General features: G+C 44.2%; 1 protein-coding gene across 1 annotated transcript in view; it reads left to right on the top strand.

The window, feature by feature from the left end:
* Window positions 1-16406, top strand: part of LOC122934891 (disintegrin and metalloproteinase domain-containing protein 17-like) — a 79985-nt gene extending 63579 nt beyond the window's left edge. Inside the window, exons 12-20 of the mRNA XM_044290548.1 lie at window positions 1247-1399; window positions 4729-4928; window positions 6720-6823; window positions 8084-8218; window positions 10447-10577; window positions 11902-11980; window positions 12495-12583; window positions 13937-13993; window positions 15878-16406. Coding sequence (XP_044146483.1) covers window positions 1247-1399; window positions 4729-4928; window positions 6720-6823; window positions 8084-8218; window positions 10447-10577; window positions 11902-11980; window positions 12495-12583; window positions 13937-13993; window positions 15878-16216 — 1287 coding nt within the window. The 3' untranslated portion in view covers window positions 16217-16406. The remainder of the gene's footprint in view (window positions 1-1246; window positions 1400-4728; window positions 4929-6719; window positions 6824-8083; window positions 8219-10446; window positions 10578-11901; window positions 11981-12494; window positions 12584-13936; window positions 13994-15877) is intronic.
* The last annotated feature ends 11222 nt before the right edge of the window (window positions 16407-27628 follow it).

Raw genomic sequence — 27628 nt, forward strand, 5'->3', positions numbered from 1 at the left:
CTCTTTAAAGCACACGGTTTATATACCGGGCGATCCAAAAAGAATGGTGCAAAATTATAGTCTCAATATTCATAACTGAGAGAACACAAATGTATTAAAGGGCTTCTGTCACCCCACTTTTTTTTTTTTCTGTGTACTTATAATCCCTATCCTGCGATATTGCCATACCTTATGTTATTAATAATTTTCGTTCAGTAGATTTTGCAAAAAAATTACTTTTATGATATGCTAATTACCTTTCTACCAGCAAGTAGGGCGTCTACTTGCTGGTAGCAGCTGCAGAAAACCGCCCCCTCCTTCTGTTGATTGAACGGGCTAGCCGCGATCTCCTCCTCCGGCCGGCCCTGTCAGCATTTCAAAAATCGCGCGCCTGTGTTGATTCGGCGCAGGCGCTCTGAGATAAGGAGGCTCTCCTTCTCAGCACTCCCTCAGTGCGCCTGCGCCGATGACGTCACCGAAAGAGAGGACGTCAGGGCCGGCCGGAGGAGGAGATCGCGGCTGGCCCTGTCAATCAACACAAGGAGGGGGCGGTTTTCTGAGGCTGCTACTAGCAAGTAAACGCCCTACTTGCTGGTAGAAAGGTAATTAGCATATCATAAAAGTACGTTTTTTGCAAAATCTACTGAACGAAAATTATTAATAACATAATGTATGGCAATATGGCAGGATAGGGATTATAAGTACACAAAAAAAAAAAGCTGTTTAGTGGAGTGACAGAAGCCCTTTATAAAAAGACACACGATCTATCCAAGTTTAATCTATAAGCTACAAATGGTCAATTTGAGCTCCGTTAGCTGCACGACAGATGTCTCAGTTCTGTCCACATGTGTGCCAGCATATCCTCAGATATGGACTCCACTTTTTCAGGTTGTTCAGATCCTGTGACTAGGGGGTTGTGGAGGGGTAGATACACATAGATCTTGATGTAGCCCTACAGACAGAAGGCACCCAATATTGAAATCTATAACATTGTATGCAGTGAGCTCCCTCTAGTGGTGACTGTGGACAGTCAGAATCTTAGTACCGGTAATTCTGTCTGTGCAGGAGATTAGGGCTCTATACCAGAAAAGCTATGAAGCTATATTAGGAAATGAATCGGCACAGAATGATGACTTTAATTACTGTGTAATTAACAGTTCTGCAACTTTCTACTAAACCTTGTGTTTCGATTCCTTGCCATTGTTAAGATCTCAGTTTGCTGCAGTTGTATCCAGTCTAGAGAAGCCACTTTGTCTGTCCTTTTCAGGAAGCTGACCTGGTGACTACTCATGAGTTGGGTCACAACTTTGGATCTGAACATGACCCTGACAGCATGGAAGACTGTGCGCCTAGTGAGGACCGTGGGGGCAAATATGTGATGTACCCCATAGCTGTAAGCGGAGACCATCACAACAATAAGGTAAAGATAAACCTCCTGACCTGACTCCGTATACGTATCATCTGCTCCCTGCCCATGTGCACTCATTTCACACCTCTGAATAGCTGACACAGCTTTTTGGCACTTACAAAATAGGTCAGAATTCACACAGCAATGGCCTCCTGCAGTCTTATACAGTGTATCTTGTACAGCACATACCCTCACTCTTGAGTCTAATTACTTTGTGAAGAATTTCTATAAAATACTATTGAAAGACTCTTGGCTCGATCCTCCAACTTTGCTTCGGCATCAGCTGATGTATGGAGCTTTTTTTAAGTGCCCCAGTCCAAAAGAAAAGGGGGCTAATCTCAGAAATGAAATGAGCCGCCCGCCAGTTATGTTGCCTGTGATTTTATTTTTTTATTTTTTCCTACCGATGATAATATTAACCCCTTAGTAACCAGCCTGTTTTGGGCCTTACTGAGCGTTTTCTTTCCTTTTTTTTCATCGTCGCGTTCCAAGAGCTATAACTTTTTTTTTTTTTCAGTCTATATAGCTTTATGAGGGCTTGTTTTTTGCGGGACAAGTTGTAGTTTTTAATGGTGCCATTTTGGGGAACACAACTTTCTGATTAACTTTTATGAACTCTTCTACGGAGTTGTGTGAGGGCTTGATTTTTGCGGGACGACTTGTATTTTTAATTGGTATCATTTTGGAGTGAATGGTGCTTTTTGTTCGCTTGTTATAAAAAAAAAATCGGTGGCAACTAAGAATAAATTAGCAATTCTGTCTTTTTATTCTATTTTATTTTTATATATATATATATATATATATATATATATATAAATACGGCGTTCACCGTAGGGGATAATTTATGTAGTCCGGGTCGTTACGGACATGGCAATACCAAACATATAGGGGAGATTTTTTATTTTTTTTGCAATTTTATTTATGGGATTTTTTTATTTATTGAATAAATGTTTTTTTTTTTTACCACTTAATAGTCCCACACAGGGACTATAATAGACAGCTTTTTGATTGATTTTAAAATGCAATGCATTATCTCTATAGTGCATTGCATTTTAATGTCAGTGCTATTCTGACATTGACCAGCAGGCTGGGCCAGAGAGCCGCAGCCTGCTGGAAATTACTTAAGGCTGGTCTGGGGCCTACACTGCCCGCAGCATGTAAAGTGTTAAACAGCCCAGATCGGCACTTCTGTCGTTCCAAACTGTTAGAGCAGGGCCGCGGCTCTCATGTGAGAGCGGGGCCCCCGCTCCCCCGTTTAGACTGGGCGGAGAAGGTGGCCCAGCTCTGGTTAGTCCGATCCATTTAACCCCTTAGTGACCACCGTAAAAAGGCGTATGGGTGGTCACTAAGGGGTTAAATGGATCGGACCAGCCAGAGCTGGGCCTCCTTCTCCATGCACCCTATAGACTTTTATGAAGGCTAACCTCCGGCACTCCAGCTGTGATAAAACAAAAATTCCCATGATGCACACTTGCTTGGCAGTTCTCAGACTCCAGAGAAATGAATGCAGCATGCTGGGAGTCGTAGTTTCCCCACAGCTGGAGTGCCGGAGGTTAACCATCACTTTTAAAGACCGTTATGTGTTTACTTATATGTTGTCATATCTGAATTTTGATTTCATTTTGATACCAAGAATTAGTATTGCTATACACTATAGCAATTCAATACCACAAAAAGTACCCAACATTAACCCCATGTTGCTGGGCTTTTTTTCTGCCAAAATATCGATTGCCGATTATGTGAGGAGGTACTTAATAGTAAACCCATCAACTACCTTCTCGCATAATGGACAACTTTGGGTTAATGCATGACGTGTATCATGGCGTTACTTACTATTAATGTGAGGCACACAGTTTTAGAAGTTTGGACCTCCATGTGCCTCATCAATAGTAAGTAACCTTGTCATGTACCTCACATTAACCCCATGGTGCCCATTATGTGAGGAGGTACTTGATGAGGTTACTATTAACATGAGGCATGTGGTTTTATCAGTTTGGACCTCCATGTGCTTCACATTAATCATAACTCCATCATGTACCCCCTCACATAATGGGCAACATGGGGTTAACGTGAGGGATAACGTGGGTTAACTTACTATTAATGAGGCACATGAAGTTCCAAAATGATAAAACCACGTGCCTCACATTAGTAGCAAGTATCATGTACCTCATATTGGCCCATAGCCTGTCTCAGTAGAGTATATTGCACTCCACTGGTGGTGCTTAGGATGTATGGGTAGATGATCTCTGCCCGAAGTATTGCGCTCCGCAGGCTGACTTTATCCATGTAATGTGGAACTGCCCAAGGCTAAGAAAATATTGTAATGATGGATCTATGGGATAATATATTTGAGATACAATTGGATCGATATGCTTTATGATGTTTTCTTTGCCTGCATCCACCTGAAAAAGCTGTAAAGTCATGGCCACTAACCAGCGAGATCTATCCCTGGTAACAGAGACTTAGAAGAAGGTTCACAGGAGACAAGAGACCAATTTATTAAGAACTTACTTTCCATTTATTGACATATGGATTGTTGATAGTGGATGGCCTTTCTCCATTATTTTTGCTCTGTATTTTCTGTTTTTGTGCCTAGTTCCTATACCTCACCCCTAGCAGTGCATTGCAATTATTAAGAACTCTTGTCCCTTGTGATGAAGTCCAAGAAGAGGTGATATTGAATCAGACTGTAATACAGAGCAGTGGCGGGGGAGTTCTTTCCTCTTTATGTTTTACTTTTTGTTTTGTATGTTGAAATTTCAAAAAACTTAGGGGTTGTCTAATAATGGACAATGTATGCCCCCATTGTCTTATTGGTGCGGGTCCCACCTCCTATATCGAGAACGGAGCCCCGCAAGTGAAGGAGCACTGGCTCGGCTATTTTCGTCAGCCCCATAGAAATGAACGGGAGTGGGGGCCCTGCATGCGCGGTACGCTCCCATTCACTTCTATGGGGAGCCCACTTGGTGGTGACTGGACCAGAGTCCTCCAGCCACCACCTTGCGGGGCTCCGTTCTCGATATAGGTGTGGTTCCCAGCAGTGGGACCCGCACCTATAAGACAATGGGGGCATATCCTAGCAATATGCCCCCATTGTCTATGATGTGACAACTCCTTTAATAAAAACTACCTATTTAAAAAAAGGAAATCTGAACTTGTTATGCTCGAGAGTAAAATAGTTGCACATTTTGGGGTAAATACAGCAGGTACTAAAAGTGGTAGACAGAAGTGGCACAAAGCTGCTAATTTCCCGCTTCCCTAGGCAGAGAAAAATGCCTAGGGTTTATTGGGTTTGCTCCGTGTAGGCCGACATTGACTTTATTTCTGCTTCCCTCCATCAGATGTTCTCCATTTGCAGCAGAGAGTCAATCCTGCGCACACTGATGAGCAAAGCTTCTCTCTGCTTCAAAGAGCGCAACAACAAGGTCTGCGGCAACTCCAGAGTGGACGAGGGGGAAGACTGCGACCCAGGCCTGCTGCATCAGCATGTTGACCCCTGCTGTACCTCCGATTGCAAGTTTAAGAATAAGGCAAAATGCAGGTCTGTAAATAAAAGACCAGTAAGCACATTCTTAAGAGGTATTCCAACATTTGACCTTTAGAGCATATATTAGGATATCCCATAAATGTCTGATAATTGGGCATTATACCCCTGGACCCCTACCTTTCAAGAGAACAGGGCTCTCACTCCAAAAATTAGTTGGGTCTGTTCGACCTCACCAGCATCCAGTATTTCCTAAGTGGACAATATCATTAAAGGGGGTTATTCCAGGATTTTAGGATTCCCTAGGATAGACCATCAATGATCGCAGGTGGTCTGACACAGATCAGCCGTTCACATGTAGCTCTGACACTGGAAGATGTTCAGGGAGCAGCACTACAGTCACCAGCACTGTCAACTGTACAATGGACACAACTGAGTAGTTACTGCACGATTTCCGGAGCTCCTAGCTGATCAACGGGGGCGCCAGGGGTTGTCCAGGATTACAATAAAGGGTCTGCTATATTTCCATCTGTCCATGGTTTGTGTTTGGTATTACAGTTAAGCTCCATTCACTTGAATAGGGATCAGTTGCAGTGCAATAGACCCTACAGATGTGATGCTGTTTGTAAAAAAAAACAAAAAAAAACCAGACCCTGCTTGTAGTCCTGGACATCCCCTTTAAAGTAGTCTGTAGGGGTTATACCACGAATAGCATTTATCCTATCACTAGGGGTCTGACCACTGTGACCCCCACAGTCCCAAGAACAGGGGTCCCCGAGAGTCTTGGAGCATTAGCACGCATGTTGGTCCACCACTCCATTCACTTCTGTGGGAACTGTGGGGTTTTGCTCTGGTAGATAGGGTAAGCTGGCGCAGTACAGAGGCAAAATACAAGTTCTTAACTCAAAACATCATCAGTGTTTATTCACACGAGACAATTGCGCAAAACAGCACGTAACTTTGCAGTCTTGGTGTTAATTCACACACAATGGAAAGTTCATATAACACAAGTCACCTTTCTGGCAGTTCTGCCTCTAGTAGTCCACAGCAGGCTTTAGGGGGCCTGTTTCCCCAGCATGTGGCTCTTAGCCCTCCAGCACGGCACAAAGCCTCAAATCCCAAAAACAGAGACATCTCTGCTGAGCCCAGCTGCCTATTTAAGGACAGCCAGGTGCTGGCAAAACCCGGACCGGCACTTAAACTTCGGGTCAAGGGAAAAAATGGGGTCAAGGGAAAAAATAGTGATAAGTTATAAGGATGAATTTTATTTTTGTGTATTTGTTTTGTATAGTAATAAAGATATTTAAAAAAAAAACTCCGGTCCGGTATTTGACCTCACCTGGCTGGAAACCAGCCCAGCCGCACATGCTGGGAGGAAAGTACCTGCCGTGCCAGACACAACCCCTCACTGTGTCACAGAACATTGAAGAACTGTCTACAGTACGTCAGACCCATAGCAGTAATTGGAGCAGGGGACCGACATGCACACTACCACACCATTCAGACTGGACACTTGGGGATCCCCTTTCTCAGGATCGCTGATGGTCCCCAGCAATCTACAAATATCATGTATACTGTGGATGAGTGATTAGATTAGATGCCGTTTAAAGTGGAGCTAAAGGCTCTTCGGCACAGGCAGCACATATGTTTTGCCAGTAGTGTTTTATTATAAGTCAGAGGTCCACGTTACATGAGAACTTCACAGTAAACCCGTAAGATCCTTGTTCTGTAGAATATTAGCCAGGAGACCCTGGAGGGGTCTAAGAGAAGAGAGCCCCTCACATTTTTGCTGTCATACAGTCTTTGGTTAGTTCGGTGACTAAATCTTACAGATTATGTTCTCTTTAGTGACCGCAACAGTCCCTGCTGCAAGTATTGCCAGTTTGAAACTGCACAAAAGAAATGCCAGGAAGCTATAAATGCCACCTGCAAAGGGGAGTCATACTGCACAGGTAAGTGCCATGTGAGACTGGCATTTATCACTTGCAGTCTTCTTTTAGAATAGAGACTGTGACACCTGTTTGAGATGGCGACCCCATATTGTGTAGAAAAAGTGGTCCATGGGGGTGGTCTTATCAAGATGGTCAGTATATTTAATGTATGGTGGAACAGGAAATCCGGTCTTGATAATGGGTGGTCTTCTGAAAGAACACACAAAGAAATAAATGCAATCAGCTCACCTTCGTCTGTGCACGGATCCTCAGGAGAAGCAAATCCACTGTAGAAACAAAGTAGTGGGTCCAGCACCCGGGTCTTGAATAAAACCATGGATTTTTTTATTTCAAATATATTTTTTTTAAGTCAAAAAATGGCACACAGCAACACATCTCCCCACTCCAGTCAACACGTTTCGGACTGTACTCAGTCCTTATTCATGTCTTCTTAAAGGGGTTATCCAAGAGTATAAAAAGCTTGGTGGACCCCTCATAGTGAATATACTTACCTGGCTCCCCGCTTCCTGTGCCACTCCAGGTCCCCGCAACGCCGCTGCTGTTTTTTTTCCCCCCGTGAGCAGATAAAAAAAATCCGGTGTCGGGGGGTTGGGGGGGGGGTCAATGGCAGGTGGGGACGGGAACGAGCCTCCATAGCATCGTGGGTGACGCTAGGGAGGCTTGTCCCTATCCCCACCTGCCATTGGCTGCTCCTCCTCCCCAGACACTGGACGTTTTCATCTGCTCACGGGAAGAGGCTGGAGTGGCGCGGGGAGCCAGGTGTGTATATTCACTGTTAGGGGCCCGGCATATGAGGGAGTTTTTTAAAGTCTTAGATAACCCCTTTAATGACGTGTTCTCTTGGAGTGGTTTCACAGTATTTGTCGCCTTCATTACCTGCAATACCAGGCACAGCCCATGCACAAGTTATGGGAAGATAACAGCAAGTAGTTATTCACGTATATAGGGTGTACAGAAGAAGTAAGGCCGCCTATTGGTGGTAGGGAATCCATAAGGCTTGGGCTACACAGTGACATGTGTCCCTGGAAAGTTGTGCAACATTTTTCATAATGATAGTCAATGGTTTCACAATGCGCATGAATGTCGCAGTGTAGTTGTGCATTTTTTGTCGCACGACACATGTGGTAATGTAGCCCTAGCCTAAGGCTTTTGTCATCAGTCTGGTGTACATGAAATACTCAGTCCGTTAATGATGGTTTAGGTTGATATTTGTGGTTTTCCTCTTGTGGTTAATGCACCTCACTTTCTGCCCATCCACAGGAAACAGTAGCGAGTGTCCTGCCCCCGGAAACGCAGCCGATGAAACGGTCTGTGTAGATCTGGGAAAGTGTTTGAATGGGGAATGTCGTCCATTCTGTGAGATAGAACTGAACCTCAAGTCCTGTGCCTGCAATGGTAAGGGTGGTCTGCTTTACTCAGACTGAACTGCATCCCCCCGTTATCCTGCACCAACAATGACAATTCCCGGCCTTGTGCTGGTAGCTTGATGGCCATGATCAGCTGTTGTACAGACTCCTATCCAAAGCTATCAGGTTGTTGGATGCAGTCATATAACTTGTGAGGGTCCAAAATAAGATTCACTTAAAGGAAAGTTTAACCCCTGGAAAAAGGGAAATTTAACCCTTGGAAACTTATATAGGTAAATGGGAGAGCGGTGTAAACATGCCTCGGTGATTGCCATGCCAATGATATGATCAGGATATTCAACTTTTAATGCTCCCTTCACCCCGTTCACTAGTGCGAAGGTGGTCCCTTCATGTTCGTTGCCCGGTCCTAGGCCTTCTACACTGAATGCTTCCCAGCCCCTCCCCTCTGCTCTGAGTGACAGCTGTAACATCCAATCAGGAGACCCCTAGAGTCACTTAGTGGGGAGGAACTGGGGAGTGTTCAGTGCTGAGACCCCTAGGTAGTACGCATAAAGGGCCACCACCAGGGCACTACCATTTACAGAATAATACTGCTTTCTCAGTGATGCAACCTAAATAACGATCACCGGGAATATGCCAACATTGCTCTCCCCATCATTTAGTGCTGTCAGCAGTTTGGAGGGGTCAGAACTGCTGACAGGCTCTTTTAAACTTAAATGGGTTGTTTGGTTTTTAAATACCCTGTTAAGGAATTTTTTGTTACTAGATTGATTCGCCATGCAGGATTCTTGTGGCTCAGAGTGTCTCTCGCTCAGACCATGTAGGATTCTTGTGGCTCAGTGTCTCTCACTCAGACCGTGCAGGATCCTTGTGGCTCCAAGAGTGTTTCGCGATCAGACCGTGCAGGATCCTTGTGGCTCCGAGAGTGCCTCTTGCTTAGACCATGCAGGATCTTTGTGGCTACAAGAGTGCCTCTCTCTCTGACCATGCAGGATCCTTGTGGCTACAAGAGTGCCTCTCTCTCTGACCATGCAGGATCCTTGTGGCTACAAGAGTGCCTCTTGCTCAGACCATGTAGGATCCTTGTGGCTACAAGAGTGCCTCTCGCTCTGACCATGCAGGATCCTTGTGGCTACAAGAGTGCCTCTCGCTGAGACCATGCAGGATCCTTGTGGCTACAAGAGTGCCTCTCGCTGAGACCATGCAGGATCCTTGTGGCTACAAGAGTGCCTCTCGCTGAGACCATGCAGGATCTTTGTGGCTACAAGAGTGCCTCTCTCTCTGACCATGCAGGATCCTTGTGGCTACAAGAGTGCCTCTCTCTCTGACCATGCAGGATCCTTGTGGCTACAAGAGTGCCTCTTGCTCAGACCATGTAGGATCCTTGTGGCTACAAGAGTGCCTCTCGCTCTGACCATGCAGGATCCTTGTGGCTACAAGAGTGCCTCTCGCTGAGACCATGCAGGATCCTTGTGGCTACAAGAGTGCCTCTCTCTCTGACCATGCAGGATCCTTGTGGCTACAAGAGTGCCTCTCTCTCTGACCATGCAGGATCCTTTTGGCTACAAGAGTGCCTCTCGCTCTGACCATGCAGGATCCTTTTGGCTACAAGAGTGCCTCTCGCTCTGACCATGCAGGATCCTTGTGGCTACAAGAGTGCCTCTCGCTCAGACCATGTAGGATTCTTGTGGCTACAAGAGTGTCCCCTGCTCTGAGCAGCCAACATATCAGTACATTTAATATTGAATGGTGTCATGCTCCATTTTCCCCGTGGCGTAGTTCTTACCCAGGCAAGCTACACTGTGCACAGGATTGGAGGACGTAAAGCACAAGTAGGATTGGACTAATACCTGATGGATAATTAAAATGTAAGAATTTATCACCTAAGTGTATGCTGACATGATGGAATTTTCCGCGTCAGATGTCTGAGGCTGGCCCTCAGATTTGCAGTTTGTCACGCTGCACATTGGCACATGACACTTGTTGTAGATTCCGCATGAAGGTGTGACATGTTGCCCCTTCTTTTTCTTCCCCCACAGCGAGGTTTTTAAGTGAAGTACTGTGCAGATTCCCTTTGAAATCAATGGGAGACTGCTTATGGGCAGGTTTCATGCAGATTTTGGCACAGAATATACATGAGAAATTCTCTGCCGAGCATACAATTCCAGGCTCTTTTTATTCTCAAATGCCAGATTTTCCAGAAAAATCTTCTCTTTTTAGGCTGACATACCATCATGTTTTATCTTTTGTTTTCAGAAACCGAGCATTCGTGTAAAGTCTGCTGCCGGGACCCCAATGGGATCTGCAGTCCGTACATGGACACCTCCAAGAACTACCGCTTATTGCGTAAAGGAAAGCCATGCACTGTGGGCTTTTGTGATGGCAATGTAAGTTTTCACCTGCCTACATCAGAAAACCTCTTGAAATTCCCCCAAATGGTAAAATACTTGTATGTGAAATTCTGCTTGGTCTCCCTCCTGGGGCCTCTAGGATTTGTGCAACATACACAAATCAACTATAACATTAAAACCAGTGTCTTTGAATTACCTTGGTTATTTTGTTACAATGGCACCTGTCAAGGGGTGACATGTATTGGGCAGCAGACCAGATCGGGTTAGGGTTGCCACCTTTTCTTAAAGCCAAACCCGAACAGAAGGGAGGGAGAGTGGGCACGTCTGAAGTCAGCGCCGCCCTGGGCTAGCATCGCATCACTCCCACCTGATCGCTGTGCCCGGCTCTGAGAAAGGCTTGTACCCGGGCACAGGATTACAAACCCGGAGTGTCTGGGTCATTCTCGTACGGGTGGCAACCCTAGATCGGGTGTCCATGCTAACCCCTGACCTCTGCCAAAAGCACTGACAATGTGTACCAGAACTGGACCATGGAGCAATAGTAGAATGGTGGCCTGGTCTGATGAATCGTGGTTTCTTCTACATCATGTAGACACTGGGTGCATGAGGGTCGCTTACGTGGGGACGAGATGGCACCAGGATGCCCTATGGGAATAAGACAATCTAGTGGAGAATTTGTGATGCTCTGTGCAGTGTTCTGCTAGGAAACATTGGGTTTTCTTATTCATGTGAATGTTACTTTGACACGTACGACCTGCCTAAACATTGTACAGTCCAAATACCCAGTTCATGGCAGCGGCGTCCCTACTAGCAGTAGCGGCTTGCAGCAAGAGGATGAGAAACCTGACAAAGAGTGCAAGTTGATGACTTGGCCTCCAGATTTCTCAAACCTCAGTCTGATGATAGGTCATCAATATTAAAGGGGTCATCTCACTTCAGCAAATGGCATTTATCATGCAGAGAAAGTTACTACAAGACACTTCCTGATTGTCCATATTGCCTCCTTTGCTGGCTGGATTCATTTTTCCATCACATTATACACTGCTTGTTTCTATGGTTACAGACCACCCTGCAATCCAGCAGTCGATCCCGGAAAACCCCTTTAAGTAGGGGGTTTTAATTTTGTGACTGATCGGTGTATGTCGCATGGTCCATTAGTTGCTTTATCCCAATTTACCATACACAGTATTCAATCTACATCAGTTGTACAAATGTCATGGGATTTGCATTTGCTCCTGGAGAGTAGCTATGGAGTAATATGAACATATTCATCTAGTAAGGAAGTCATCCCCAGCAGTATACATGTGTACAATGGAGATCCTCACTAATGCTGTCTGTTTGTCACCCGCCTGTTATATAGGGAAAATGTGAGAAACAAGTGCAAGATGTCATCGAGAGGATCTGGGATTTCATCGATAAACTAAGCATCAATATGCTGGGTGAGTGATTTGTGTGCATTGTAGCCGTATCCTATATTTTAACCCACCATAGTCCAGGCTATCCAGCTTCAAGATTGGATTCAATTCAACCTATGGATTATTTTTTTTTTTTTTTAAGTATTCGTTCACTGACAGCAGAGATCTTGAAAATAGTGTGGCATAGATTTTTGCACAAAGGGCTCTGCTTTTAGTAAAGCTTATTTAATAATGTGAAATGGATTAATTCCTCAAGATCTCTGCTTTCAGTCATTGAATTGGAACCTTGTTTCCATCCTGAGCCTGAAAGTCTGTCGTTGGTGTGTGCTGGACAGGACACCGCTCTGATATATGGACTGAGTCCCGCACTGATCACAGATTGTCATGTGTGACATTTTCTAATAAGGGTCACAATAGCAAAAAATATGGAGGGGTGGGGGCGTCTCTCACGGAGATAACAAATCTAGGATCAGCAGGGAGCCCTCATAATGATGGTGCTGGTGGTGATTTTACCCATTATCCACCATTTTTCTTTCAGGCAAGTTCTTGGCAGACAACATTGTAGGATCGGTCATTGTCTTTTCTTTGCTCTTCTGGATTCCTCTCAGTATTCTTGTCCACTGTGTGGTGAGTATATGAACCCCACCTCTATGGATGGTAGAGAGGGTCCCCCACTGAGAAGCCCCCTCTATTAGCCAGAATGGAAGGCCATCTGAAGGACCCAGTGTGGTCATGGCTGTCCAGTGGTTTTAATCAGCATTATGTAAACTTTATTTCCTTCAGAAATGTGCATCTGCTACGTTATACTACCAGCAGAACCCCCAGATATCAGGTCTTCGTAAGGGGGCTGCAAAACATGGTGCAACAACCTTCTGGCCGCCAGGACCTAATGTATACCAACAAGACCAGTCTACGGGCTGTAAAATCTGAAAGCCTCTGCGCTACCCCCTAGGTTTTCCTTCTTGCACTGCCTTTATTTTCATGAATACAAACACTATGGAGGCAGCAGCTAAATTCACTACATTTGTATGCATGTGGCCGATTAAAAGCAGCATAGCTGGATGTATCGGTTACTAGAAGGTCACATACGCATGTTGCAGATTACACGCTAATTTTCTTCATGGATAAAACGCAGTGTAAGGGCTCATGTACACGGCAGTTTGCCAGCCGGGCCCGTATTGCGGCCCGCAAACAGCGGGTCTGCAATATACCGCCCCGGCTGTTTTTGTACCGCATTACGGAAGATCCAGTGTGGAACTGAGGCACGGAAGCACTATGGAGTGCTTCCATGGAGTTTCTCTCCGCACCACAAAAAAAAGCTGTGCATGCACTATTTTTTTTTTTTGCGGTGCGGATGGTTCACGGACCCATTCGAGTTGAATGGGTCTGGATCTGTCTGTGGAATCTGCACGGATGTTGCCCGTGCATTGGGGACCACAAGTTGCAGTCCCCAATGCATGGAATGGCTGTGTGCATGAGCCCTAATACAGTACTAGCAAAATAAAGTAAGATTTGACAAATCTTCTGTCCACTTTGCGTATATTCTACAGGCGGAAATTGACACGTCGTGCAGATTTTGAAATCCGCCGCATGTCAGCTGTTTCTGCAGATCTGCGTCAAAATCCACAAGTGACACATGCTGAATTTGGAGCGGATTTAGTGCAGAAATGTAGAGAAATTCCCACGTACAATCTGTAAACCCGCACCCATGTGTCTAGAATCGGTAGCCCTTTCTGGCGGGGGAACAGCCTGCCGGATCTGTGCTACCTCAAGTCCACCGTGCCGCCAGAAGTCCCCCCGGAAAGGGCTACCGTAAGTGTAAAAGTAGCCGAAGACAGCGTTGGAATAGTCCCCAAGTGTCAATAGGGAACATAGGCTTTCTATGAAATGCCGAGCAGTCCAGTGACTTCAGCCTCGATGGGTCAGTGATGTTCGATGCTTTGCAGACTGTAAACTTCTGTGTTCTCCCCACTTTTCTAGGATAAGAAGCTGGACAAGCAGTATGAAGAAAATGCCAAATCCTTGTTCTTGCCAAGTGTAAGTGCTCATCGTATATAGTTTACAGCCTCTGTTCCTTCTGTGTAGCCGAAATTAAGTTACATACCCTAACCCTGGGTTCAGGCTTGAGCGTTCTGAAAGGAGCATTTACGGGCATTTACAATCGCGCATACAGAGACAAGCGAACGCCCATTGTCGCGCGTTCCCGAAAGTCTATGTACGGGAGCGCGCGACAAACGCCCAAAAAAAAGCTCAAGAACTTGTTTGAGCGTCGGGCGTTTTACAGCGCGATCGTACGTGCTGTAAAACGCCCAGGTGAGAACCATTCCCATAGGGAAGCATTGGTTTCTCCTTGTTGAGCGGTTTACAGCGCGTAGGAACGCGCTGTAAAACGCTCAGGTGTGAACTTAGGGTAAAGGTGGACATACACATTAACCCTTTAACAGCCAGGCCTGTTTGTGGCTTTGCGGCCAAGTTCTTCATTATCGCATTCTAGGTGCCATAACTTTCTACTTTACCTGAGGGTTTGTTTTTGAAGGCTAAGTTGTCATTTGTAATGGCCACCTGTGATAATACAGTGAACACCCTTTTGTTAATATTTGTAATTTGGGGGGAGGATAGAGAAAAAAAGTTTGCAATTTTTGGGCTCTATTTTTGGGGGCAGTTCATGTTTGCAACATTCACCGTGCAGTACAAATAACATGAAATCTTTATTTTGCTGCCCAGTACAGTGACGGCAATTTCCATTTTTAGTATGTTCTTACTGTGCAAAAGCAGTAAAACAAAAGGGGAAAGCGGTTTTGTGTTTTTAAACATTTAGCAAAACTCATTTTCCCCCTGCTAGGGGACATAAACCTTTGAACATTTAATATTTTTTAACATTTAATAAAACTTTTTTCTCCCGCTTGGGGACATAAACTTATGACAAACTGTTCACTGAAATAACGTACTGCAATACTTCTGTATTGCAGTGTATTAAATGTATCAGGGGAGTGAGGTAACCCTCAAACCACGTGTATACCATGCTCTCTATTGACTGTGGAATCTAAAGTGTTAAAGGGGTTGCCTGAGTGTAAATAAAAACTTGGGCAGCTCCTGTAAATGCACCCGTTTTATTCACTGCTTCTTCCGGGGCATCACCCCTCTGGTCCTCCCCGCTGCTGACATCATTTTTCTGGCTGCAGCGGTGCATGGCATATTATCACTGATGCCTGTAAAACAAACGGGGGAGGGGGGGGGGGGGACTAGAGCCTAGTGCAGGAAGATGCAGTCGAGTATCGATTCTTTTGTTATTTTAGACGATTTTTCAGGAGCTGCCGGAGTTTTTATTTAACTCTGACAAACCCTTCAAGCTGCCAGGATCAGATTTAACTCCACTCCAGTCTCAGAACTTTGTCAAAAGCAGAGCTGTGTAATACAACCATACACCTTCAATCTTTGATGGTGGGGGTATGATCAGAGGCAGATGAACTGCTTTATAACCTCTTATAAATTTGGCAACTAATGTACTGTAAGAACACAAAAAATGCACGTACCTGCTTCCTACCACTCAGTTCCAGCACTGAGGGATCCGAGCTGCTCTCCTTGCCCTGTCAATTTCCGGATGGGGTAACGTGCAACGGTGACTTGTCCCCAAGCAGCACATCACTGCAGGGTTACAGCTGCTTGGGAACATATCGCCGCTGAGGCCAGTGATTGGCCACAGTAGTGCATGCGACCCCATCCAGACGTTTAAAAAAAAATAAACATAAAACAGCAAATAAACTTGCCCACATTCTCAGGAAGGCGTTTTGGGGGAAAGATCCTGCTGCAGCCAGTTGCATTACAGTCATATTAAAGTCTGATTTGACGCTTTTGAAGGAATACGCAGACAGTCCGATTTTATGATGTTTTCTCTTTTTTTTTTTTTTTTTTTTTTTACAGAATGTGGAAATGCTGAGCAGTATGGACTCAGCCCCTGTACGTATTGTCAAACCTTTCCCATCTTCCCAAACCAACACCCGATTCCAGCCCTTGCAACAAGTGCCAGTAGCTCCAAGCTCAGCCAAGGCTGACCACCAGAGGATGGATACCATCCAGGAAGACCCTAGCACAGACTCGCACCTTGAAGACCAGTTTGATGATGACCCCTTCCCCAACAGCGGTTCTCCCGCCAAGTCTTTTGAGGACCTGACCGACCACCCAGTCACCAGGAGCGAGAAGGCCTCTTCATTTAAACTTCAGCGCCAAGGAAGAGTGGACAGCAAGGAGACCCAGTGCTGATACTTCCCGCATGGACAGTCATTTAGATGTCTCAAGACAGCTTACAAGGAATCCCTGAATTGTGTACTGTTCTCTGAAGTTGCCAGATGTTGTATATATTTAATATTTTCTGCCAAGTGTTGTTTTGTACACCCCACACATGTTCTTAAAGGGAAACCTTTCTATTTATGATTAAAACAGCTTTACACTGGTTTTGTACTGGGGTGATTGCAAAATGTCTTGTTTCCTGTGGTGAAGATTTGTCCATTTCTGAAGAGGACACCTGATTTGGAGGCGCTGTTGCACTAGTAACCAAAAATGTATATATGTATATGACTATGAGAGGTTTAAGGGAAGACCAAATTCTTCATAAACAAGTAGGAAATGCTAATTTTAATTGGCACCTGCTGTTAATGTGTATTGTCAGTCGTGTTATAAGCAGAACGAGTTGGCAGGCTGCTGGTAGACCTTCTGTGGAGGGAGGGGGTTGCACAAAACATGGCTCCACATCTGTGGTTTCCCTCATGGCTCCACATCTTGGTCCTTATAGAGATGAAGTAACTCTACTAAGATAAATTCATACACAACTTTGGTCCTGGCACTTTTTGGACCAAGAAAGCCTAAAAAAATAAAATAAAAATTTAGCGTTTTTTAGGCATTTTTGACCATAGAGTACATTTTAGCACCAATTTTATTGCTGTTGTTGGTATGCCTAGTGTGTTTTATTTTTATTTTTTTAGTAAAGAATGTGAATGTGCCATCGTGTGATGTCACTTCCTTTGTAGGACTGTATGGGGTCAGAAAACATTAGTAAAAAAATTACAACACACATTCTACTAAAGAAGTTTTGGAAGAAGGGGAATAAATGCCAGGCCTACAGCATGCTGTGATTTGAAGAACAAACATACATTCTGTTAACCTACAACAAGGCAGCTCTGTCAATTAAGACAGCTATAATGACCACTTGCACCAATTCACAGTAAACTAAAAACTAAACAAGTGGAGTATTGTATCAAAAAATATCATTTATTTATAAAATATAAAAGATGGAGAACAACGGGATGTTGTGATACAGTACACGGAGAAAGCACAGGGTAAGCACATTCAAAAAGAACACCATGGACCTGCACAATTTAATGTGTAGTAGGGTACGGTCGAAGGGATGGGATAAAGCTGCGACTCAGGGGGCCCCAAAAAAAGAAGTATCTGGTATGATGGTCACCCCGATAGGGTATGGTACACGCGGCACCACAGATACTATTGGAACCTGGAGTCTCAGCTGATATACCCTAGTAATGTGGGCATCACTGTCAGTCCAATAATATAATAACAAGTAACAAAAGATACAATAAGTGGACGTCTGAGCGTATGGGACCTGGTAAGAACACATACAGAGGACCTACATACATTCTGGCACAAAAAAAACCACTAAGGCTACATGCACATGAACGTATGTGTTTTGCGGTCCGCAAAAAAAACCAAAAACTTTTTTTTTGCGGATCCATTGTAACAATGCCTAAAATGGACAAGAATAGGATATGTTCTATTTTTTTTGCGGGGCTACGGAATGGACATACTGATGCAGAATGGACACACATTTTTTGTAGACCCATTGAAATGAATGGGTCCGCATCCTATCTGCAAAAAAAAAACAGAACGGACACTGAAACAAACAACGTTCGTGTGCATGTAGCCTAAGGGTGAAAAAACACCACTACAAAAAACCTCCCTTCTCTCCAGTTTCTGCTTAGTTTTAATTCTTGGTCAGACAACTCCTTTGTCTAAAGTGGTTTTTCATGGCATTTTTTGCTTTGCATTTGACAAACAGCTGAAATGTGACAGTCCATTATAGAGGACAGCTTGAATGACTGCTCCTTAGGCCTTGTAGTGTGGCCCGCATACGGTGGGTCCGTAATGCACCGGCCCGTGTGCACTCCGCATCACGGATGTGGACCGATTCACTTAAATGGGTCCGCAATCACGGAGATGCGGAACGGAAGCACGGATCGGAACCCTGCGGAAGCATTACGGAGTGTTTCCGTGGTGTTTCTGTCCGTACCTCTGCACCGCAAAAAATTAGAAGTAGTCTATTTTTTTTGCGGTGCAGATGGATCACGGACCCATTCAACGGACGTTGCCCATGCATTGGGGACCGCAAGTTGCGGTCCCCAATGCACGGAACGGGTGCACAACGTTCGTGTGCAAGAGGCCTTATTTGGAGTTTGCTTTGTGACAGAAATCTCCCTTAGGGCTTATGCATACGAACTTATTTTCTTTCCGTGTCCGTTCTGGGGTTTTTTGCGGACCGTATACGGAAGCATTCTCTTTTTTTTTTTTTTGGGGCGGACCGCAAAATACATACGGTCGTGTGCATGAGTCCTAACTAAGCAATCTCTTCTAGGCGCAAAGGCATCAGACAGATACTCGGTAGGGAGTGAAATGGAAGATCTTGAGAAAATGGAGCAAGCAGCTGTAGGGGAGGATCTGAGGAGCTTCCTAAGGTGTACTCACCAGGACCTGGAGGATGGGTCATCGGAGTCCAAGGGGTTCCAGGGCTGCAATAGTGGTATACAGCCTGGCATTTCCACAAAGGCTTTGTTAGTGAGGGAGACGTACTGCACTATTTTGGTATTGGAGTGTGGGCCCAGTCCGAGTCGCATGCATGGGTCGCTGCCTGCCGGTGGTAGGAAACAGGACGTGCAGAGGGGCTCTGACTGATTGCATCGGAATTTAGTGTGGCAAGAGGAGCACGCAAAATGAGTGACCAAGGAGATTGTTTAGGGGTTCAGTTCTGGGGTCTGACGTGGCTAAGATTAAGGCCGATCCTTGCGGCCAGCGGGGCATACTAAAAGGAATGACAGAATGGAATGCCCATAGACTTTGACAGGGGAAGAGAATGCCCATAGACTATAATGAAGCCAAACGGAATGCCCATAGCGTGTAATGGGAAGCAAAGCATCAGATAATTTGTAGGCAAATCTGCAAAAAATATATCAACTTATCCTTTACCACAGATCTTCCCCGTCTATAGTAACATCTTTTACAATTGAAATAACTTTGGATTGTTCCTGTTTTCTATGGAATGACAGGTGAATAGCACAATGGAATGCCCATAGAGTATAATGGGAAGAAAGATGGGCCATGGAGTCGAGAACCATATGACACATCAAATACATCTTTAGCAAGCATACTATCCGAACACAGTAGCATTGATCTAAATTGAGATTAGATTTGAAATAAGTAGTTGTGGATAGCTCACCACCTGTCTCCGTGTGGTAAAGGTGCTCTAGTCTGGGACTGATCACCCAATCAGTCAGAATAAGGTAAAAATAAGTAAATGGGCGACTGGCACTCACTATGTGGGTCACAACAACAGCATTTATTAACCATAAAATAGCAAGAATTATATAGCATAATATTAAAACATCACAATTTCCACAAAAATTGTCACATAAAAGATCCCCCTAAAAAATATAAGATAAGCAATCCACTGATGTATAAGCCCTGTGTATCAGACAGGGGGTCTTCTGTATGTCATACAGCCTGTCCTATCATCTTAATACAGTCCCAATGTTCCACTTGTATAGTTAGCAGGTCTGTAACAGTGTCCCTTTAAATAAAGGTAATGTACATCCGGATAGTCAATGCTATCGTAAGGTCTGTTTATTCGAATCTCAATGTCCACAATATATTGCGGTCCGGACCTTATGGGGTCAAGTACCTCTTTCACAATATCTCATTTGCATCTGGTGTCAATGCTGTGGAGAGATGTCGCTTACCGGTGTGTCCAAATGTCCGGCACTCTCGTTCTCCAGCTTTCCACACCGTGTGGCTGCAGTTGCTTCTGGCGTCCTCGCTCTCTGGTATATGTCACGTGCTCTCCCAGAGATATCGCGGGACTTGGTAACTCTGTTCCGGTATTCAAGTGCAATTGTCCTCGCAGCAAGAAGAGAAAAAATGGAGCGCTCCAAATTTGAAAGATGGTTTAAATGATCTCGATCATATCCAGATTTTTAATCGGAGCAGGGATATAACGCCAGACGCGTTTCGGGGACTTCACTCCCCTTCGTCAGTGGCTATATCCCTGCTGTAACGTCACATCCTTTTATATCGCCACAGGTCCATTGCAAACTTCGGACTGGAGTATGTATTGAGCACATTGCGATATTGTTGCATTTTTCATGCGTTTTTTTGTGCAACACATGCGTTTTTTCTATATTTTCATCATAGTATCATAATGAATGCAGGCAATAAAGGAAAAGTTGCTGCCGGGTTGCTTTCCATTAATAAATATAAAAATTGTATCAAAACACCATACATATATATAAGAAGGGAATGATATTCCCTTCTGAGGTCTATATCAGTAAAAGAGCCCAATTCATAGGACTAAAAACAGCGTAGTCATTGTTATAATCACACTATCCCCCTTTGAAACTCTATCTCTTCAGACTGTCCAGTATCATATGGGTAGAAATGGGGAAGTGGGCCATTTCTACCCATATGATACTGGACAGTCTGAAGAGATAGAGTTTCAAAGGGGGATAGTGTGATTATATCGATGACTACGCTGTTTTTAGTCCTATGAATTGGGCTCTTTTACTGATATAGACCTCAGAAGGGAATATCATTCCCTTCTTATATACAGGTCCTTCTAAAAAAATTAGCATATTGTGATAAAGTTCATTATTTTCTGTAATGTAATGATAAACATTAGACTTTCATATATTTTAGATTCATTACACACCAACTGAAGTAGTTCAAGCCTTTTATTGTTTTAATATTGATGATTTTGGCATACAGCTCGTGAAAACCCAAATTTCCTATCTAAAAAAATTTGCATATTTCATCCGATCAATAAAAGAAAAGTGTTTTTAATACAAAAAAAGTCAACCTTCAAATAATTATGTTCAGTTATGCACTCAATACTTGGTCGGGAATCCTTTTGCAGAAATGACTGCTTCAATGCGGCGTGGCATGGAGGCAATCAGCCTGTGGCACTGCTGAGGTGTTATGGAGGCCCAGGATGCTTCGATAGCGGCCTTAAGCTCATCCAGAGTGTTGGGTCTTGCGTCTCTCAACTTTCTCTTCCCAATATCCCACAGATTCTCTATGGGGTTCAGGTCAGGAGAGTTGGCAGGCCAATTGAGCACAGTAATACCATGGTCAGTAAACCATTTACCAGTGGTTTTGGCACTGTGAGCAGGTGCCAGGTCGTGCTGAAAAATGAAATCTTCATCTCCATAAAGCTTTTCAGCAGATGGAAGCATGAAGTGCTCCAAAATCTCCTGATAGCTAGCTGCATTGACCCTGCCCTTGATAAAACACAGTGGACCAACACCAGCAGCTGACATGGCACCCCAGACCATCACTGACTGTGGGTACTTGACACTGGACTTCAGGCATTTTGGCATTTCCCTCTCCCCAGTCTTCCTCCAGACTCTGGCACCTTGATTTCCGAATGACATGCAACAGTCCAGTGCTGCTTCTCTGTAGCCCAGGTCAGGCGCTTCTGCCGCTGTTTGTGGTTCAAAAGTGGCTTGACCTGGGGAATGCGGCAGCTGTAGCCCATTTCCTGCACACGCCTGTACACGGTGGCTCTGGATGTTTCTACTCCAGACTCAGTCCACTGCTTCCGCAGGTCCCCCAAGGTCTGGAATCGGTCCTTCTCCACAATCTTCCTCAGGGTCCGGTCACCTCTTCTCGTTGTGCAGCGTTTTCTGCCACACTTTTTCCTTCCCGCAGACTTCCCACTGAGGTGCCTTGATACAGCACTCTGGGAACAGCCTATTCGTTCAGAAATGTATTTCTGTGTCTTACCCTCTTGCTTGAGGGTGTCAATGATGGCCTTCTGGACAGCAGTCAGGTCGGCAGTCTTACCCATGATTGCGGTTTTGAGTAATGAACCAGGCTGGGAGTTTTTAAAAGCCTCAGGAATCTTTTGCAGGTGTTTAGAGTTAATTAGTTGATTCAGATGATTAGGTTAATAGCTTGTTTAGAGAACCTTTTCATGATATGCTAATTTTTTGAGATAGGAATTTTGGGTTTTCATGAGCTGTATGCCAAAATCATCAATATTAAAACAATAAAAGGCTTGAACTACTTCAGTTGTGTGTAATGAATCTAAAATATATGAAAGTCTAATGTTTATCAGTACATTACAGAAAATAATGAACTTTATCACAATATGCTAATTTTTTGAGAAGGACCTGTATATGTATGGTGTTTTGATACAATTTTTACATTTTTTATATTTTTTTATATTTATTAATGGAAAGCAACCCGGCAGCAACTTTTCCTTTATTGCCTGCATTCATTATGATACTATGATGAAAATATAGAAAAAAACGCATGTGTTGCACAAAAACACGCATGAAAAACGCAACAATATCGCAATGTGCGCAATACATACTCCAGTCCGAAGTTTGCAATGGACCTGTGGCGATATAAAAGGATGTGACGTTACAGCAGGGATATAGCCACTGAGGAAGGGGAGTGAAGTCCCCGAAACGCGTCTGACGTTATATCCCTGCTCCGATTAAAAATCCGGATATGATCGAGATCATTTAAACCATCTTTCAAATTTGGAGCGCTCCATTTTTTCTCTTTGTGTGTGCACTCTTGGTCCCCAAATAAAAGTCACACTGGATATGCTGCTGTGAAACTCTCTTCTTATCTATTAGCACACAGAGTGCTTTCCGCATCTTTTGCGGCCCCATTGAAGTGAATGGGTTTTTGCGGCTCGGATACGGACCACAAAAATGGTCGTGTGCATGAGGCCTTACACAGATTTACCTGCAAATGAGCTCATAGTTTACTTCCTATTATAGTCTATGGGCATTCCATTGTGTCATTCCTCTTCATTTCAGAGAAACCAATGATAATCCCACTTAATCTCAATTTTAAATAATCCCACTGAATTTGAAGAGTAAGCCTGCTAAAGATTTACTTGATATGTTGAATGGTTCAGACTCCAAATGACATTTTGCCCCCCATTATAGACTATCAGCATTCCATTATTGCATTCTCTAGAAAACAGCTATAATCCAAGGTAATTTTCATTTTACAATGTGCTACTCTACCCAGGGAACACTTGCTGTAAAGGTTAATTTCCTACATAACACAGATTTACCTGCAAATAAACTAATATTTAACTTCCCATTATAATCTGTGGGCATTCCATTGTGTCATTCACCCTCGTCATTCTGCAGAAAACAGTGATAATGTCTCCTAAATAATTATTAGATATGTCAAATGGTTTTGTCTCTAATTCAAATATTACATTTCCATTATTCTCTATGGGCATTCCACTCGGGTCCATTATTCTCTATGGGCATTCCACTCTGGTCCATTATTCTCTATGGGCATTCCACTCTGGTCCATTATTCTCTATGGGCATTCCACTCTGTCATTCCTTTTAGTATGCACCGCCAGCAAGGGCAGATCTTAGCCGGTCTGTGAAAGTGTCCCCTGGAAATGTAGAAGAGAATGAGCTCTTGAAGAAGCTAGAAGAGGCCAGCTGTAAGTCGATGATGCACAGTAGGTGCTGAACCATGAGGAGCCAGAGTGGAGACGACAGCCAAGAGCAGAGAAAAGTATTTGCGCCATGAAAGGTGCAGATAGATCCAGAGCCCACACTGTAGCCAGACGTCCTGCCCCCGGAAGTGCAGCCAATGGATGAACACATCTTATTATAGTCATAGAAAAAGAATATTGTAATCTTCCAATGACTTCAATAGAAAATGGCATTATTAAAAATAGAAGTTAATTAGGAGAACAAAACTGAAATGAATGATTTACAGCACTGGGGTCCTGGGTTCACATCTGACCAGGAGCAACATCTGCATGGAGTTTGTATATTCTACAAACACCATAATGAGGTTAATTGGCTTTCTATTAAATTATTCCTCATGTGTGTCTGAGACAGAGGAAGCCAAAATCAGGTGTGGATCGTAGGAGGACAGAAAGGGGTTATCCGATATCTAAAATATCCCCAGGTCCTTGAATAGATTATACTCCAGATTCCTGGACAGCCGCTGCTGCATCTCCACCATGGCCTGCTGTTTGCTGCACCGGCTGTTTTGATCCAAGCGACAGGGAGATGCAGTGGCGGCCGTGCAGGGATCTGGAGTGACACGGGTGTCGGGGACTAGGCAGGTATAATCCATACAAGGGGCCTGGGGGGGGGGGGGGGTATTTTAGATATCGGATAAGATACAACCCTTAGGCCTCATGCTCATGACCATGGTTTTTGTTCGCATCCGATCAGCTTTTTTTGTGGATCAGATGCGAACCCGTTCACTTTAATGGGGCCACAAAAGATAAGGACAACACACCCATGTGCTGTCCGCATCCATAAGTCTGTTCCGTTTTGTGGACAAAGAACAGACATATGTGAAGGAGTGCAAAAAAAAATAAAAAATGGCAGCATCTTGGCCAGTATCCATTTTTTGCAAAAAGGGCAACAGCCATGTGCATGAGCCCTTAGGCCCTTTCACACGGGCAAGAATTCCGCGCGGGTGCAAAGCGTGAGGTGAACGCATTGCACCCCCACTGAATCTGGACCCATTCACTTCAATGGGGCTGTGCAGATGAGCGGTGATTTTTAAGCATCACTTGTGCGTTGCGTGAAAATCGCAGCATGTTCTATATTCTGCGTTTTTCACGCAACGCAGGCCCCATAGAAATGAATGGGGCTGTGTGAAAATCGCATAGCATCCGCAAGCAAGTGCGGATGCGGTGCGATTTTCATGCATGGTTGCTAGGAGATGATAGGGATGAGAAACCCTGGACCCCATTAAAGTCTATTCACTGTATTATTTTCCCTTATAACATGGTTATAAAGGAAAATAATAGCATTCTTAATACAGAATGCTTAGTAAAATGTGCCTTGAGGGGTTAAAAAAATAAAAAAAATTAACTCACCTCATCCACTTGATCGCGCAGCCGGAATCGTCTTCTTCTTTCAGGACCTGCAAAAAGACCTTTGATGACGTAATTGGGGACGTCAGTGCAGGTCTTTCTGAATGAAGATAGAAGAACCTTCCATCTTCATTCAGCAGGACCTGCGCTGACGTCACCGCACTCACCACGTGGTGAGCACAATTACGTCATCAAAGGTCCTTTTACAGGTCCTGAAAGAAGAAGATGCCGGCTGCGCGATCAAGTGGATGAGGTGAGTTAATTTTTTTATTTTTTAACCCTCAATTGACATTATACTTAGCATTCTTTAATTCAGAAAACTATTATTTGCTATTATAACCATGTTATAATGGAAAATAATAAAATCTACAGAACACCAAACCCGAACTTCAGTGAAGAAGTCCTGGTTCGGGTCTGGGTACCACATTCAGTTTTTTCTCATGCGCATGCAAAACGCATTGCACTCGTGCGGAAACAGCTGAACAACGGAACGCAATCGCAGTCATAACTGTCTGAAATTGCGTGCCTACTCGCACGATTTTCCCTGAACGCACCTGCATCGCATCCGGCCCTCACCTGCGACGCCCGTGTGAAGGGGGCCTTAGAGTTCAAATCCTGTTGGTGAAATGGCTGATGTGCATGATAATCTGTACAGCAGTGGGAAATGATGGCATGTATGCGCACTGCTCATTCACTAACCCGTGAACAGTTTTTTCCTACAAAATCTAGATTTCCAATATTTCTTCATGTTATAAAAGTAAATTTCAAATTTTATGATTGTTAAAGGTCCATTATTATTTTTTTACAAAACTAAAAATTGAAAACAAATTTTTCCTTGAATTTATCATCACAATTTAAAAGAACACTCTAGGAAAAATGTGCACACTAGAACAGGTTCTTTCTTCGGTCTCTGGGCCATGCACGGCCCTCTCATAAGACAGTAGTGTGTGGTATCACAGGTCAGCCCTATTAAAGGGTTTGTCCAGGCTTTTTGTATTGATGACCTATTCTCAGGGTAGGTCATCAATAGGAGATCAGCGGGGGTCCGACACCCAGTACCCCGCCAATCAGCTGTATGAGGAGACATTGCACGCACATTGCCATCTCCCTTCTCTCTTCCTGTCAGCTGCTGCTGTCCCATATAGCACTGAGTCAAAACCACAGCTCACGATGCCTGGATGTGTTGTGCAGGAAGGGGCTGTCCCCATACACCAGCTAAAGAGATAATCCCAGCAACAATTTCTTCTGAAGAGTATACTTTTATTTCATCCAAAAATTATAAGATGGCAGGACGTGTTTCGGCATTGAGAAAGGCTGGATAAGCCGAAACGCTTCCTGCTATCTTATAATTTCTGGATGAAATAAAAGTATACTCTTCTATACAGAAGAAATTGTTGCTGGGATTACCTCTTTAGCTGCTGTCCCATAGACACACAGCAGAGAGCAGGAAGAGCACGTGCGCACAGTCTCCTCGTACAGCTGATCGTCGGGGGTGCCGGGTGTTGGACACCCGCTGATCTGATATTGATGACCTACCCTGAGGATAGGTCATCAATACAAAAAGCCCAGAAAACCCCTTTAAAGTAATAGGGCTGAAGTGAAATATCAGACACACCACGCTGACAGGAGTAGCATGGTTTCTGAATCTCATAGAACTCCTGTAAAGGGGTTCAGTCATTACAGAGGACCTGTCCTACCTCCTGACTTGTCTGATTAGTTGTTACCTGGAGAATGCAAGTAGCTACTAAAACAAACGTCTATTCACATAATGATGTTGTCACATTTCTCTATTATTCCTACTACAAGTTTATGAATGAATTGCCATCGGTCCAGCTGGGTGTTACACTGTGATAACACTGGCAGCACTGATTGGATAGTGTCAGACTGTACAGGGACACCCCCAACTGGTAACACCCAGAAAGACCTTTATTGCAGACTGCCAGTAATTCATTTGTACACTTCTAGTTGGGATAACAGAGGAACAGCACAACACAGCGTTATATAAAAAGATGATCCAGAATTGTTATTACACAGGGAATTAACATACACGTCAGGAGAGGTGACAGGTCCTCTTTAAGAGACGGGTGAAGCCATTTACTATACTGGAAATTATCTGATTAGGCAGTTTTTTTATAAAATGAACTTCGTCTTTAACGTATCTATTTCCCCCACAAGATTTGCTGTGCGATTCCAGCTTCGTGCCACTCCTGCAATTCCCCTGTGATAAGTGGTAGCAGTGCTTGCGCATGTACACCAGTACAGAGACACCAGTAAGCAGGCTACATGGGAGACCTATTCATCACTGCGCATGCGCGTCCACCAAACTGGATTGCAGCAAGTGGATGTTATCCGTCGCAGATGAATTTGCAAGCAAATCACATGCATGGAGGACACACCGCTCACCATCAAATAGAAGTATATTATAAGGAGGTTTATTATTCCATCCTGCTTCATTTTAAAGGGAATGTGCCTTCAGAAAATGACATCTTGTTTAAATCATATTTTTATGTATGC

Source organism: Bufo gargarizans, chromosome 4, assembly GCF_014858855.1.
Source record: "Bufo gargarizans isolate SCDJY-AF-19 chromosome 4, ASM1485885v1, whole genome shotgun sequence".
Lineage (NCBI taxonomy): Eukaryota > Metazoa > Chordata > Amphibia > Anura > Bufonidae > Bufo > Bufo gargarizans.